The sequence below is a fragment of the Lutjanus erythropterus genome, chromosome 9, assembly GCF_056507025.1.
Source record: "Lutjanus erythropterus isolate fLutEry1 chromosome 9, fLutEry1.hap2, whole genome shotgun sequence".
Lineage (NCBI taxonomy): Eukaryota > Metazoa > Chordata > Actinopteri > Lutjaniformes > Lutjanidae > Lutjanus > Lutjanus erythropterus.
Genome location: NC_139325.1, coordinates 4,851,131 through 4,865,915, shown reverse-complemented (window position 1 = coordinate 4,865,915; position 14,785 = coordinate 4,851,131). Strand labels below are relative to the sequence as shown.

Here is a 14,785-nt window from a genome sequence, read left to right as displayed (position 1 = left end):
ATATCACAATTGTAATATCGGTCAAAATAATCACAACTAGATGTTTTTTTCAAAATTATTCAGATCTAGTTGCCACAAATTCCCAAGACACACTTGGACTTGCCTCATGGCAGATTAGTGTGCCTTGGCACACCTTTTGGGAAGTACTGGCCCGACACTATGGCAGTTGTTTCCTTCAGCCATCATTAAGAAACAAGGCAGCAAAACCTGCTTGGTAGTTTTACCTGACATGTTTAGAGAATTGTTTTACCTGCAGCTAAGCTCCACCCACAAAAACGTCATAATGTTATACAATATCATACAGAAAAGGGGTCTGTTGTTTTGGGATCACAGGCTATCAACCTATTCTGTCGCCCATCAGTCCCTTCACAATTGTGCTGGTCTTTGATGGGATTATTTTGGCCTGAAATAATTTTACAGCAGCTTTTCTTAAAAAAAAGAAAAAAAAAATAGCTTTGCTTGTCGTGATGTTTTTTTTTTTGTTTTTTTTTTGGAATTCTTTGCCAATGAAATTGTCAAAGCAGGTGTAAATTGCAAAAAAAAAAAAAAAAAAAGTAGTTTTTTTGTTGCTGTTGGTATAATTCATTATAAATCAAAGTAAACTTGTTTCAGGGAGAATAAAACTGCACTCTGTGATTATTTTTCTAACTAACCTCACATAAAAAGGCTTAGGATTATGAAAATATGTTATATTTGTAAATGAAGAGCTGCACCTGGGCGATATTCCACAGAAAAGCAAAATACTTCTGGAGCCCAAATCAGTTAAAAGATCGAGCACAAAATTCTAAAATATAAAACTGCACAGAGCCTTGATAAATGTCAATAATAATGATATAAAAACCCCCGTGTTCATTTCAGTGCCCGTGACAGAATGCATTAAAAAATAAATAAAAATGCAAAACATAATACAGAATAAAACACTGAGTCATTCATTGAGATGTACATGTGTGGTCCTCACACAGTGGACTGCTACGGCTGCTGGAACTTGCAGGAAGCTACACTGTTTGGTCACATTTGCAGGAAAGTTGCGGCAATTGAACAAAATTGTAAGGTCGTGCAGAATTCATGGGGATTAGTTGAATTTGCATGAATTATTTGGATCGCAACATTGCAACCTCTTGGAAGAACTGTTTGATGGGTGGAGGGCTGCCATAGCTGACGTGTTGCCTTCACTACGTGCTCAGTATGGACAAGGTGTCATCACACAGCACTGGTGTATTTTGGACTTAAGTCAGTGCTGAGTTTTACAAATGTTCTGCATTGTCATCTGAGCTAGTGAGAGGTCAGCAGTGTGTAGGAAGCAACTCCAGTGCGGTGCTTTAATCCTTATCAGAGCCCAGTATAAGCGCTGCTCTATCCTGTAAAGCCCTGGAACTATGATTGCAGGCAGAGAACAGAACTCCACCACCACCACCTCCACCCTGTTCCCCCCGCACACACTACCCCCTCCATCCTTCACACCTCCCCCTGCAGCCAGCTGCTCCCAGACTCCTCAGTTCTCCTTCACCAGGGCCAGCCAGACCTCAAAGGAATACCAAACACCACGCAGGCAGGAGAAACACACAACAGAGGTGACTGATTGAAATTCACAGTGTGAGCAATTCCAATCTTTCGCATGTTGTTTCTGGCCGCCTGGCTCTCGAGCTTGTTGTGGGGGAAGAGTGTGACTAGCAGATGTATCACTGTGCAGCGATACAGCAGAGGTCTTCTCAGGGGTCCTCAGCAGTGGGCGAGCTCTGATTGTTTGGTAACAGCGTGGCGGTGGTGGGCGGGGCTTCCACTGACTCATGGATGATCCATCAGAGCTCATCAGCGCCGAAGCACAGCTCAGATTGTATTTTTAGACTCCAAGTTTTAAAGGATTCCCTCCGTTTACTGCTACTTCTACCTGCCAAACGAAACACTTCTCCATCACTTTAGAGAAAGTTGCTGTTGATTGAGTCACTTGCTAAAATCCTCCCACTGTGGTCATTTGACCTCATCCTCAGCTGACAGCTTCTCCTTTAAAACTGAATTCTCAAACTTTTAAAGCTGCGTTATGTAACTATTCTGCAACAGCTTCAAAATCATTTTAATGCCACACTGACTTGATGCTTCTTGGGGCTTTTCACAGGCACTTTTGGCCATGCCAGCTCAAACAGTGCCGCACTGATTTGCATTTCCATTACCAGTTTTATCACACTGAGATGGACCTGCTCTGGGGTGAGGCCAAAGCAAGCCTGAGCCACCTCTAAGCTGGCTGCAGTGACAGAGAGAAAGACTTTTTATGTTCAGCTTGCAATACTTTTGTAGCTTCTAACAGAATCTCTGTGCTCTGAAATGTAGTTTCACACCTGTGTCGCCGTTTGTACTTTCAGGTAACTGCTTAATTTTACTTTTTCATATTGCTGTTGCCTGTGTCGGAGTCCTGATCACGATAAAAGACAAAACGACTTTTATTGTGAATAATTTAAGAAAACAGCGTGTTTATCTTGGAGATGTATATAAACTGTTTATCCACACTTTAAAACCGCTTGGCTCGAGCTTCATGTGGGTAGCCATGTTCTAATAGAAATGCCATCCCCAGCTGTGCTGGGCTGATGGACTGAGTCAAATTGAGTCAAGCCAGGCCAGCTCTATGGATCAAAGAGAGAGGCTATAATCAAAAATACTATTCAGTTACATCATGGGAAAAAGAAGATCCAGTGTTTTGGAGATTGATCCTTTCGAGGTAGCGAAAGTTAAAGCAAAAAAAAAAAATGTGTTTCCTCTTACCTGTGATGTTATTTATCCATCTAGATGGTTTTGGTGGGAGATATCGATAATAGAGATGCCTGCCATTGATTAATTGTTTTGTCCATAAAAACAGTGAAAAATGTTGATCAGCGTTTCCCAAGTCCATTTAAGAAGCTGAAATCAAAGAATTTTGCCTTGCTTGACTTATAGCAGGGACCACAGTAACTTGGCACCCACTTCAGACTTGAAGGTTAAGACCTGAGACTTGCTTGTGACTTGCACATGTGTGACTTACTCCCAGCTTTATCCATTATGTTGGAGAGAAGGCAGATAATCTTTCCAGCTGATATCTCCAAAATGCTGCAACTCACACTAATACTATCCAGATGGATAAACAACACAACATGGGAAAGGAAACATGTATTTTGGTGTGAACTGTCCCTTTAGATTGTTTGCAACAATCAAAACAAGATAATATATCGCTGATTGGCGAGCAGGATTCAGTCGTTGTTGAGCGCAACTATTTAAAGGTCATGTTTTTCAAATGCTTGATGCGATAAAGGTGGTCCTAAAATGAAACTCTCCATATGTTCCACACTGTGAATCACAGCTGCACATTCACACTGAGTGCTATTTGTCATCCCTCCAGAATCCCTGATGCAGAGTGCCAGCCTCCCAGTCTGTACTCCGCTGTGTAATTGTGGTGGCTAACATGATGGAGCATTAGCTGGCTGTGATTTCAAAATAATCCTTCACGTCTGTTGTGAAGACATGTGATGCAGCTAAACGATGACGCATCAGGCTGAGGTTTAGGATTTGTTAATCTTTCTGTTGTACGTGTGTGTGTGTGTGTGTGTGCACCCATCTTCTGGCTGAGGCTGCTGTGTCTGTAAGCAGAATGCATGCCTAATCATAAAGCATATGTACAGTAATGGCTGATCAATAGCACAGCATGTATAGTGCTTAGCTCAAGACAAGCTAGCAAAGTAAAGCAGATTTTTTATTTCATTTAATCGATTATGCAGTATATTTCTGTACAGCACTCTATTCTTTGAAATATTCAATTTATATTATCACACTAACTGATCTCAAGCATGTACAGATTTACTATCACCTTACAGCAGCGATATAACAGCATTCTGGCTATTTAAAGCCTTAAATCCTGATTAGATTATAAGTGTAAAACTTCTTCACACAGAAGACACTCTTTCTGTCTGTTATGACTTTGGCCAGGGAGAGACGCTGGCTGCAGTCCAATTTAATTATTTCCTTACAGTAAAACTTTTATTTCTCGCCGCAAAATTAACTTCTAGCCTGTCTACTTCCCTGACTCCTCAACAGTCTTTAACCCTGCTCCGCGCTGATACAATGCCTGATGTTTTTCAGGTATTTTTCCACCGTGACACTATTGGCTTTTTTCCCCACAACAGACGCAGAATTATAGTGACAGCGCTCCTTCTAGCCCCAGTGCACCGTGGCCCGTCTGCTCCCTCCCTGCCACCAGCTACATGTAGATCAATATTTGAGTAGGGTATGCAGCAGCAGCAGCAGCAACAGAGGTGTGTTTGCGGAGCTGCCTATCTCTGCGGGCCAGCCCGTTATAGTGTCAAGTAAGTCTGGAGGATCGGGGAGGAAAGCGAGGCTGGAGGTGGATGGGGTGACGGGTGGTGGGGGTGACCTGACAGCATAGATATTTAATAACTGTCTTGACCTGGACTCGCAGTGGACGTGTTGGAGAGTTATGAATATGGCCGCGCCTCCCAACCTTTCACCCCGACGGAGCTTCCCAGTGAAAACATGGAGGAACAGAGAGGATTTGGCTGCGTTACACTGTTCACCTCTATCACACAGCTGTTAATACTCAGTCACTCTGCTCGTCAAATGTAATCTCAGCCGTATATATACCTGAGAGCAGGCCGGCTCACACTGTCCTGCAAGGGTTAGTTAAAGGGTCTTTTTTTAGATAAAGTGCAATTTTTGGCAAAGCAGTTTTTCCATCAATTTCCTATGGCTCCCAAAACACTTGTTGTCAAATCCACTTAGAGGTGAAAACTCACCACTCACTACTCCTTACGTAGTAAGGAGTACGGATTATGCTTACCTTGCGAGGCAGCTGGATTAATGAGATTACATGACAATCCGTCTTGCAAGGCTTCAAGTTAGCCATTTGTGTCAATCAGCATCCTAGGAGGGGCTACAGGCAGCTAGACGGGCGTGGTTTTAGGTATGATGACAGCAAGAATGGTTCATGGAAGCGTTGATCTGGTTGGTTGAAGTTAGCCCGTGTAAGACAGGATCAACAGATCACCAGCCAAGTTTTTTCTTTTGAAAGTGCCTGCCCTTTTCCAGACAGCAACCTTTTCTAAGGACAATGTCCCAGATGTGTCAGGTTAGGGGTTTGCTAGAGAAGAACTAAAAGGGGAGTAGTTTGGTTTGGAAGCTACTTCAGCAGAAATGTTTATAGCTGTAAAAAATCAGGTCTTCACAGAGATGAAGAAACTCTTTAAAGGTTGTGTAAAGCAACAATACATTTGTGGTCTGAGCGTGTCACATGGCAGAAACGTGTTATTATCACCCTAGCCAAAATTGATATTTATATAAAATTAGGTCTTGAAATGAGGTTTCTCTGCTCTGAAACACTGGGGGTGTGTCCACTCCGCTGTCAAACACCACCACAACCTGAAAACAACCTGAAACATGAGCGCTCCGTCTAGCAGCTTTATTGGACACGTCCAGACATGTTTGAGCCACCAGAGCCAGAGGACGGTAACAGGATGGTATTTTTTTTTCTTCTGTGTCCGGTTGTTGGACCTGAAGTGAGCTGAAGTGAACTGCTGGGCTGATTTGGACTGAGAGATTGAAGATTAAATTCGTAACTTACCGTTAGGGAGGTTGAGGGGAGGCGGTGTTGTTTGTGTGTAGGTTTGTGGGGCTTATATAGTGTTGGGGTACCATGGCTCTGGCACGTCACCAAGCCATATTTTAGGTCTGCCCAAAAAATCCTGAACATGGTAACAATGAACAACATTCATTCATTTGTTGAACAACAGCGGTCTGCCTCCACAATTCAGTACTACATACTTCTCAGTTTTTTTATGTTTTCATCAACTATTTTCTAACATGTAGAATGAGTTTAAAAGTCTTCCTTTACACAGACTTTAAATATGGTGTTAACAATGGACATTTGCAGACAGTCTTGAAAAAAGACATGAATAATGTTGCACTTGAACAGAATAGAAATGGTTGTGCAGTTCTGAGCACTGACTCTATAAAACACTTGTGAGATCACACATAGGTTTCTGAAAAGTCAGTGTGACTTGACTCACTTTTGGAGCCAGCCTCAAGTGGCCGTTTGGGAACTGCAGTTTTTGGTTCTGAGTATACTGGTAGTTTAAATGTTTGGGCTTTCTCATAATATGTAATACATGTGGCCACTACTACACTGTATTCTGGCCCATTAAAGGAGAAATATGTAGCAACTGTGCATGCAAAAATAAGAACCGCTGTCTAAGTAATGAGTGGAACCGTAGTCTGTATATTCAGTTGGTTGTAATCCTGTTTAACCTATTATCTATGATGATCTGTGGTTAAGGTGAGTTGTTCCCCCTTGCATCCTCCTCCTCCTCAGACATGGCAAACTTAAGGCAGGATGGTGTGCAACCTCATAAACTGACAATAACAAGTGACAATGAGTCCTTCATTTTAAGCTGATCAGCTGTTTTTAACTGTCAATTGTCTGTCAATGTAAAGTTAAGCTTGTTATCCTGAAAACAAAAAGCCCACTGCTCTGAAATAACACACTCTGGACTTTCAGTTAAGTGTCTGCCTGTCTCACTGCCTGCCAAACTTCATTAACATTTTGCTCAATTTAACAGTAATAAACATCTACGCCTTTTACAAAATTATAAATGATTTCTTAGAACTCATAACAGACACTTATTCTGGTCCAGAATGGAAATTTTACCTTGATCTCTGATGACACATCATGGTCATTTTCTGATTTATGACAGTGAATATATTACATATTTCTCCTTTAAGCAGTGTGCCTCTTAAAATGCCTACAGTTAAACGTTTTTTGGCCCCCGTTTTGGAGGAAATGCAATTGCTGAGTTATTTTTCAAGTCCCGGAAGTGGTATGTTCGTACAGAGCTTGTAGGAGTATGGATGGATTTTGGCCATACAAAGCACACTACTGCCAGATTTGAATCAGGCCAAGTAAACCAATCAGTGCTTCAACCCACCAAATGTAGTAAAATTAGCCAAATTTCTATTTAAGATAGTTTTGTTTTTCTTGTCCAGATTAATATAGACTTTTTTAAAACTCTGTCATGGCATGAGATTGGTGAGTTTCTTAAAATAGCACACACACAGCTTGGTTGCAAATAAAAAAGTAAAGCAAAACTATAAAAAGTATCCCAATTGGACAGACAAAGCACCACACTTTGAAAAACTGTTTTTAGTCCAGATAAACTCATGTCATATTTTTTTTTATGATATATTGTTAAAAAAGAGCACAGTTTGTCTGGAGATTTGATTTAACACTGGTTGAACACTAGTTCATAACTACTAGAATAGCCATAAGCAGTCTTTTTGACCATTGACTTCCAAATTCTATCATGTCTGATGAGAAATACCAGACAAGAGATGTATTTATCCTGTTAGTTTTTCTTTTTGGAACAATACCAAAATGCAAACTTTGGACACTGCAGGAAAGAATTTGACGTCACTTTGTGTCTCCACTAGGTGGCGCTAAAACTGTGAGTAGATGTGTTCAGGGAAGGACTATTATCAAACGTGAAGTTTGGTGCAGACTGGATCATTTATAACAGAGTTATAGCAATTTCATATTTCACAGCAAGACATCAAATCTTGACGCCATGTTGTTCAACACTGACTGAATCTTTTGATAACTTTTGATCACAAAGTAGTCTAGATGGCATACACTGATTTTGAAGTCAAACGGGTTATTTCAGTAGTAGGGGTTTGTTAAAATACAGTTCGTGGAAAACATTAAAATTGACCATAGAATTCAAAATGGCCAACTTCCTATTGGGTTTATGCGATGGGTCCATGAAACTTTTTGGTGCATCTGCGCATGAAACACATGTGTACCCATTTTCGTACATGTAAGTGAAATGGGACACAGGGCCTGCTTTGTTGAAATTTTGTATGGAGCGCTATGGAGCCAATTTGCCAATTGACTCAACATTGGCCTGTAGATGTGTTCAAGCCTGGACTTGTCTGGTCTCAGACAGATTTGACAATGTACACTGAAGTTAAAGGAACTTCCTGTGTCATGGCGAAACATTGCGTCGTCATGGCAGCGCCATTTGACAATACTTCACAATCTTCACCATACAGCATTACCAAGGCCTTGAGGCCTTTCTGACCAGATTTGAGTTGGATACGATACGGTCAACCAGCTAGGAGAAGCACATCAAAGTAAAACATGTCATTTCCTGTTGGCAGTAGGCGGGGCTGTGACTGAATATTGACATGCAGATGCGTTCAGGGTGTGACTCTTTTTAAACGTGAAATTTGGTGCAGATCAGATCATTTAACCTAAAGATATAGCAATTTCCTTTTTCCTCACACCAAGGTCGATGCTTGGGACCTAGTAAGTTGGAAACAGTTCATAATAAGTAAAGGTACTTTAAAGTTTTAACACACGTGCAGAAAAAAGTTACAACCATCCCTGGTCTCCCTTACTTTATAATGCTACTTTTTAACTGAGTCTAAATAATTAATTATTTGTATTTCAATGTCTATAAATTTGAGACCACTTTATTGACAAAGATAAGAATAGTTGCTAAGTAACCAAGATGCATCTGGTGCAATTGGTGGTCAATTTGGCTGAAATAGGTAAAATGATCACATTTTCTTTGCCTTTTGTGTAATTTATATTTAAAAAAAAAACATTTTGAAATGAAAATGGCAGACACTTGAAAATGGTCACCTTGGGTGTTCAAGTGTTAAAAGGGTTAAACAGGCATTTTACATGTCAACTCAACCTTAAAAAGTTTTTTTTGAGAATTCTAGAAACAACACCAACAACTTTTCAATCATGACCTGAAAATGGTTACTTTCAGACATAATGTATTAAATATTTCGAGTAAGTATTGCTTGAAAATATCTTGCTCAATTTTTGTAAAAAGATATATGCATATTGGCCAGTCCTGTTTAGTTTGAAGTCTTGTCATAATTCAGTAAATATTGTCTCTCTCTTTCCTCCTATCTTTTTTTCCCAGACACTCCATGCAGCAACAGACCAACAAAGTCATCACCAGCACAAGCCAACTCATCAAACAGCTCTCTGATATAATCAGCGGCTCTTCACGGGTATTTCCTGCTCCCTCTCCTCCCTCTTTCACTGTCATTCCAAGGAATAAACACTGGATTAAATGACATTTGAGCTAATTGAAGCTAATCTTGTTTTGTTGCACAGCAAGACCGCCTGCGCCTGACCAGACTAAAGACTGAACTCTCAGAGTCTGTGCAGCGCTATGGGGATCTGCAGAAGGTATCCACGTATAAAATATCTATATTTTTTCTCATAAATCATTTGTATGGTCAATGAACTCTTTTAAATAGCTGATAAACACAGCTGATCCACTGACATGCAGTTGTAAGTGCCACTTGTTGCACATGCAGTAAAAACAAAAACCGTTTGACTTCTTTAATAAGTAATAAAAAGCCTCTTCTTGACCCTGTCTCTTCATTTTCTCCTCTTTCAGAAAATTGCAGAGCGCTCGAGGGCCTTACTCCCTCCAGCGCAGAAAGACAAGAGGAAGGTGAGCCGATACGCAGGATGAAAATCCGCCCTTTGTTTCACTGTCATTCATAAAAGAGCAGGATGATGAGATGGCATTTCTCCGCTCGATTGCATCCTCACAAGAGCTCCTTTGAAGCTCCGTCTAGTCCCCTCCACTCCGTTATATTACAGTGGACTCCATTCATCACATCCAACCCGCATGCACTGCTGAAATGTCTTTTTTTTCTTTTTTTTATCGGAATCTAAATTGGTTACTGCCAAGAGTTTATTTTCACTGTGAAGCCCAGTGAAAGCTAAAAGAGAGGCTGCTAATCTGTAATTGTGTTTAACAAATGAAAGTCAATTCTTATTAGACACACTGGATGTGAATGAATCCTTATTTTTGATAACTAAAACAAAATAATATAAAACGTATTGATCTCTATTTGTATATGGGCTGACTGCAGCAGCAGAACTAATATAGACAGAAGGAAAAAAATGGAACTCATCCATGAATTTAGAAAGTACTGAAGCTCTGTGCTGAAGACTGAACAAAGTAGACTCACAGCATGTATGGATTTATTTTTAGTTTCAAGTCCTCTGTTACAAAATCTGAAAGGTGCTTTGTTGACATATATTCACAAGATAATCACAGATTTTCCAAGATAATGTGTCTAAATTCATTTTTTCATCTGTGAAAAAGGTGGTTTTGACATTTTATTTTATTTTTTTCTGGTTCATTTTGCTAAGTGTTTGTTGTCGTAATACACATTTTGGCTACAAGAGAATAACAGACAAAAATTCAGTATTAATTTGAACTCCAATTTCTGTGAAACAGATATGAAAAACACTTATTCTGGTCCAGAATAGAAATTTAGAAAGTGGACAACGTGGTCAAGTAAAGCAAGTATTTCAATGTAACATGTTTCCTTGATCTCTGATGACACACTGTGGTCATTTTATGATTTATTAGAGTAAATATATAATATATTCCTCCTTTAAGGAACCCTGCCTCCTAAAATGCCTACAGCTAAATGGTTTATGCCTCCAGTTTTTGAGGAAATGCAATTGCTGAGGTATTTTTCAAGTCCAGGAAGTGTTAGCGTTCGCACAGATCTTGTAGGAGTATGGATGGATTTTGGCCATACAAAGCACAGTACTGCCAGATTTAAAATCAGGCCAAGTAAACCAATCAGAGCTTCAACCCACCAAATGTAATAAAATTAGCCAAATTTCTATTTAAGAGTTTTTTTTAACTCAGTAATGTCATGGAGACTAAAGTTCACTACTACCTACCCACACTGCATAGGGCTAAAATCATTTATGTTTTTCTTCAAGGTGTGTTTTCATTTCCCCAATTTAATGTGTATTTACAAGTTATGGGATAGTGGTGCACTTCAGCCTTTTGTGGCAAAAATGTGCATTACCACAACAAATACTTCCTTCCATTCTGGAGAAAAAAAAAATAGCCTGCCAAAACTTTGTAACTTAGAAAACTGATCATGGCAAAACTTTATTTTTTTTTTTTTTCACCTATTCTTAAGTCATACACACAGGACTGAAAGTGGTTCAGACATTTTTTTTGTATTTTTTCATTTGCATCTCAGGGGTTCCATAGAATCACAGGGTACCAAGCCCATGAAGGAAGTTAACATCAAGAATTTAAAGGAAAAATACTTGAATTCAGTGTAGAAATTAAATAATATATATCCACTGGTTACAGCAAAATAAATATCTGCACCACAAATTGATGATGTTCACTACCTGTAGGTGTAATAGTATTCATCAGTGCAAATGACTCAACATTCATTTTTACTAATGAATGAGTTTTCTCTCATTTTGCTTCTTTTTTTTTTTATAGTTACAATACGTTGAGCTTTCTTGGCCTCTGTAATAGTGACCCTCAGAACAAACATAAGAACAGTTACTTCAAAGGTCCAGTGTGTAAAATTTAGGGGGATTTACTGGCAGAATATGGTAGAAATTAAATGCAGTATGATTTAATTAGTGTATCAGTGTGAATAATTGTGTTTCCTTGTCTTAGAACGAGTCCTTTCTGAAGAGACCGTGGGTCAGGTCATCATGTTGCACTGCCATGTTTCTCTAGTAGACCAGAACAAACCAAACACTGTCTGTAGATACATTTTGCGTCCTTTTGCGTTTTTTGCAAGTTTGACGATCACCATAGGTTTTCCTACATGCTTGGAAGCTCAGAGTGAGACAAGTGGTATTCAGTTGGTTGAAATGTGCAACCTCACTTATATACTATAAATCCTACACACTAATCCTTTAAAGCTATACTCCTTAATTTTGTTACATTGCCCAGTGTCCTCAAAATCCTAGCAGTTCCTCTCAGTTCACTGTTGATTTTTTTTTTAATCATCTACCCATGTGCCTGCGATTGTTGAAGAAGCGTTTGAGATGTATTGAAATCCACAAAAATTAAACCACAGTTAGTCACCGTTTACCAAACACATTTAAAGCAACAGGAAAAAAGGGCAGAGAATTTTATTTTTGCATATATCTGACCATTGATCAGTAAACCACTGAACGTTCTGTGTGGATGAGAGAGAAGCATGAATAAGAGCCTCTGAAGAAGATAAAGATAAAACTTTTATCTGGTTTATCCATGTGATTTTATTTCGGTACAACTGTTTCTTAGCTGCTAAACTGTTATAACCTTGTGAGGCAGCTGGATTCATGATTAATGCCATCAAGGTTAGGTAAGCATAGAATCCCGTGGATCACACTCAGTATCCTTTGAGGAACTATCAATGTGACAACAGCGAGAAGCAATTGGTTGTTTGAAAACAACAATGGTGGCTCCTAATGAGGTTAGCCTAGATGCTAATATAGCATCAGTTATATGAGACTTAGTGAAAGAAGCGCAATGGATGACGGTTTTTCTTGATCAAAAAGATGTTTCTGCTCGTCTCTGGACTCGCTTCAACTCTCCTACCACATAGGGTTCACTGACCTGCCAAATATTTTTGGACAGTCCCTGCCCCTTTCCAAACAGTTTTTAAAGATGGGTTCCCAGATGGTTCTGTGAAACAAGAGAGCATTGGTCCTAGAAATATATGAACCAAGCATGATCACCCACATCAGGAAAGAGAAAGTGATGTATTTGAACATCACCTCTGTGTCTTACTCACTGGTACTTGCTGAGGTCTGAACTCTTTGAATTGACGGACACTGTTTTGAACAGCACCTTGCTGCTGAACTAAATGGAAAATCATTACAGCTTGAAGCAGTAACAATTCAGTCAAGAACCATTTTGCTCACAAAGAGCCTCTAAAATCCATCTTTTTTACAGAGGGGAGAATCCTATGTATTAAGGTTTTATGTCCCTCTGAAGGTATATTATCAAGGTCTTTTATACTGCGAGCACTAGAGGTAGAGGGCTTTGGGGGCGGCAAGCTGGATGGTACATTATATAACTGTTACTACCCTCAATGCATAGCAGCAAGTTCACTAATCAGTGAGTACATTGTGGAAGAACAAATTGGTGAAAATTCTGCTACATGAGTGGCAGTAGGAGTGTGTATTCTCTGCTGTGGATGAAGTCTTTTTAAGTTCATGGATAAAAAAATGATGAGAGGCGTCTTGACGTTTAGAATGCCATACATATGCATTTAGACAAACTTTTTTTAGATCACTGTCAACACTATCGACTGATTTCCGCCCACATCTTTAAATTCACGTCATCAGAGTCGTCCGGATCTGACGGCAGGAAACTCGAGAAACTGTGCAAACTTTTTTTTTTTCCAGCAGCGTGTGAACTTGTGCAATAAGGTGTCAAAGCGATTGTCTTGAGCGTCTTTCCCATCTGTGTGAAGTACTAATATATTCCAGAGTGTACGTGTGTGGAGGAGTGAGCACGATGTTCGCAGAGTTTGTTGAGGAGTGGTGAGTCAGACTGTGGCCAGAAGACAGAGCTGTGACTCAGCCCGGGTTGGTTCTTGCGCTCTGACCCACACTGGCCCCCTCTATCATGAATTAGCTGTGCAGTCAGCCACACAAAGGTGGAAGGCATTAGCAATGCAAAAAAAAGTCAACCAGGCCCTCCTCTGACTCTGTTTCTTCTCTTTCCTTCTGCTTCTGTTTACACGTTACAAACTGTGTGCATGTTTTCATGGATTAACAGCCTAAACCAACAGACGCTGTTCAAATACCAGTAACTGGCCAAAGTGGACATTCAGTTGCATTGCAATGTGTTTTATTTAATTCCAAAAATAAACATGGTTCGGTTTGATCTTTCCATGGTTTAAAATGTATGTTTAGCATTGATATTCCATGGAAAATGTGGACTCTTTCTATCATTGCTGATGTTATGAGTTACTGTTCTCAAAAAGGAACTGTTTTACTAACTGAGTAAATGTGTTATAAAAGTAACTAGTTACTAGAAAAAGTAACTTTTGCATTGCATTAATTAATGCACACATTATTTTAGTGTTGCTGTGGCACAGTGTGAGACAAAACAACTCAAATTTCATCTGTGTGTCCTTATAGAGTCCTCAGACCCCGTCTGCAGAACAGATCGAGGAGGGTCCACTGTTTGGAGAAGCCGTCGGCTCGGAGGGAGGAGCTCAGGCTTTCCTGTCCGAGATCAGCGAGGAGGACGTGGAGGTGCTCCGCCAAAGGGAGGAGGCCCTGCTGCAGATTGAAGTAAGAACACTGATATTCAGCTTTTTCATCCATATCATGTCCCGAATTCATCACACCGCAGGGACCACACAGTCCAGTCCAGTCCAATCAGTGATTAGAACAACCTCAGTGCCCTGTTGGGAGCCAATAAGTGCCTCCACAGGAGGAGATCAGAAAATTCGCTTAAGGGCATCTTGTGTGTAATTATGCCACACTCCTTACAAAAAACAGAAACTCTGTGAAGGTCTTAACAGTAGCTGCAGTCAGTACAGGTCGTGCTTGATACAGGTTATAATCATGGATGTGGAATAATGAGCCCCAGGACACAGATTAATGTCCTCCATATATATAGCAGCCACAGTTGGGGAGGTGACACAAGGGGATGAAGAGGGAACTTGTTTTGTTGGAACATTTGCACATTAGGAGGGGAGATCTGGCATTAAAATGACATCATCACTGCAAAAGGAAAGGTAATAGCCGTCAGCTTGTTTACGTTCATACCAGTAGCATCCCAGATGCTAATTTGCCATTTTTAGCATGTCGGTTGCAACTAGGAGGTTATTCTCTTGTTTCCCGGGGACTTAGCTAGTGGACGCCACCTGAAGGAAGCAGATAATGGCAGGACTTGTACCTGCAGTAAGCCAGACTACAAGAAATGTAACGGTGTCTTTA

At 40.1% G+C, this 14,785-nt stretch overlaps 1 protein-coding gene across 1 annotated transcript in view; it reads left to right on the top strand.

The window, feature by feature from the left end:
• Positions 1-14,785, top strand: part of tsnare1 (T-SNARE Domain Containing 1) — a 222,811-nt gene that overhangs the window by 128,784 nt on the left and 79,242 nt on the right. The window contains exons 5-8 of the mRNA XM_084725823.1: positions 8,964-9,054; positions 9,161-9,235; positions 9,450-9,506; positions 13,979-14,134. Coding sequence (XP_084581949.1) covers positions 8,964-9,054; positions 9,161-9,235; positions 9,450-9,506; positions 13,979-14,134 — 379 coding nt within the window. The remainder of the gene's footprint in view (positions 1-8,963; positions 9,055-9,160; positions 9,236-9,449; positions 9,507-13,978; positions 14,135-14,785) is intronic.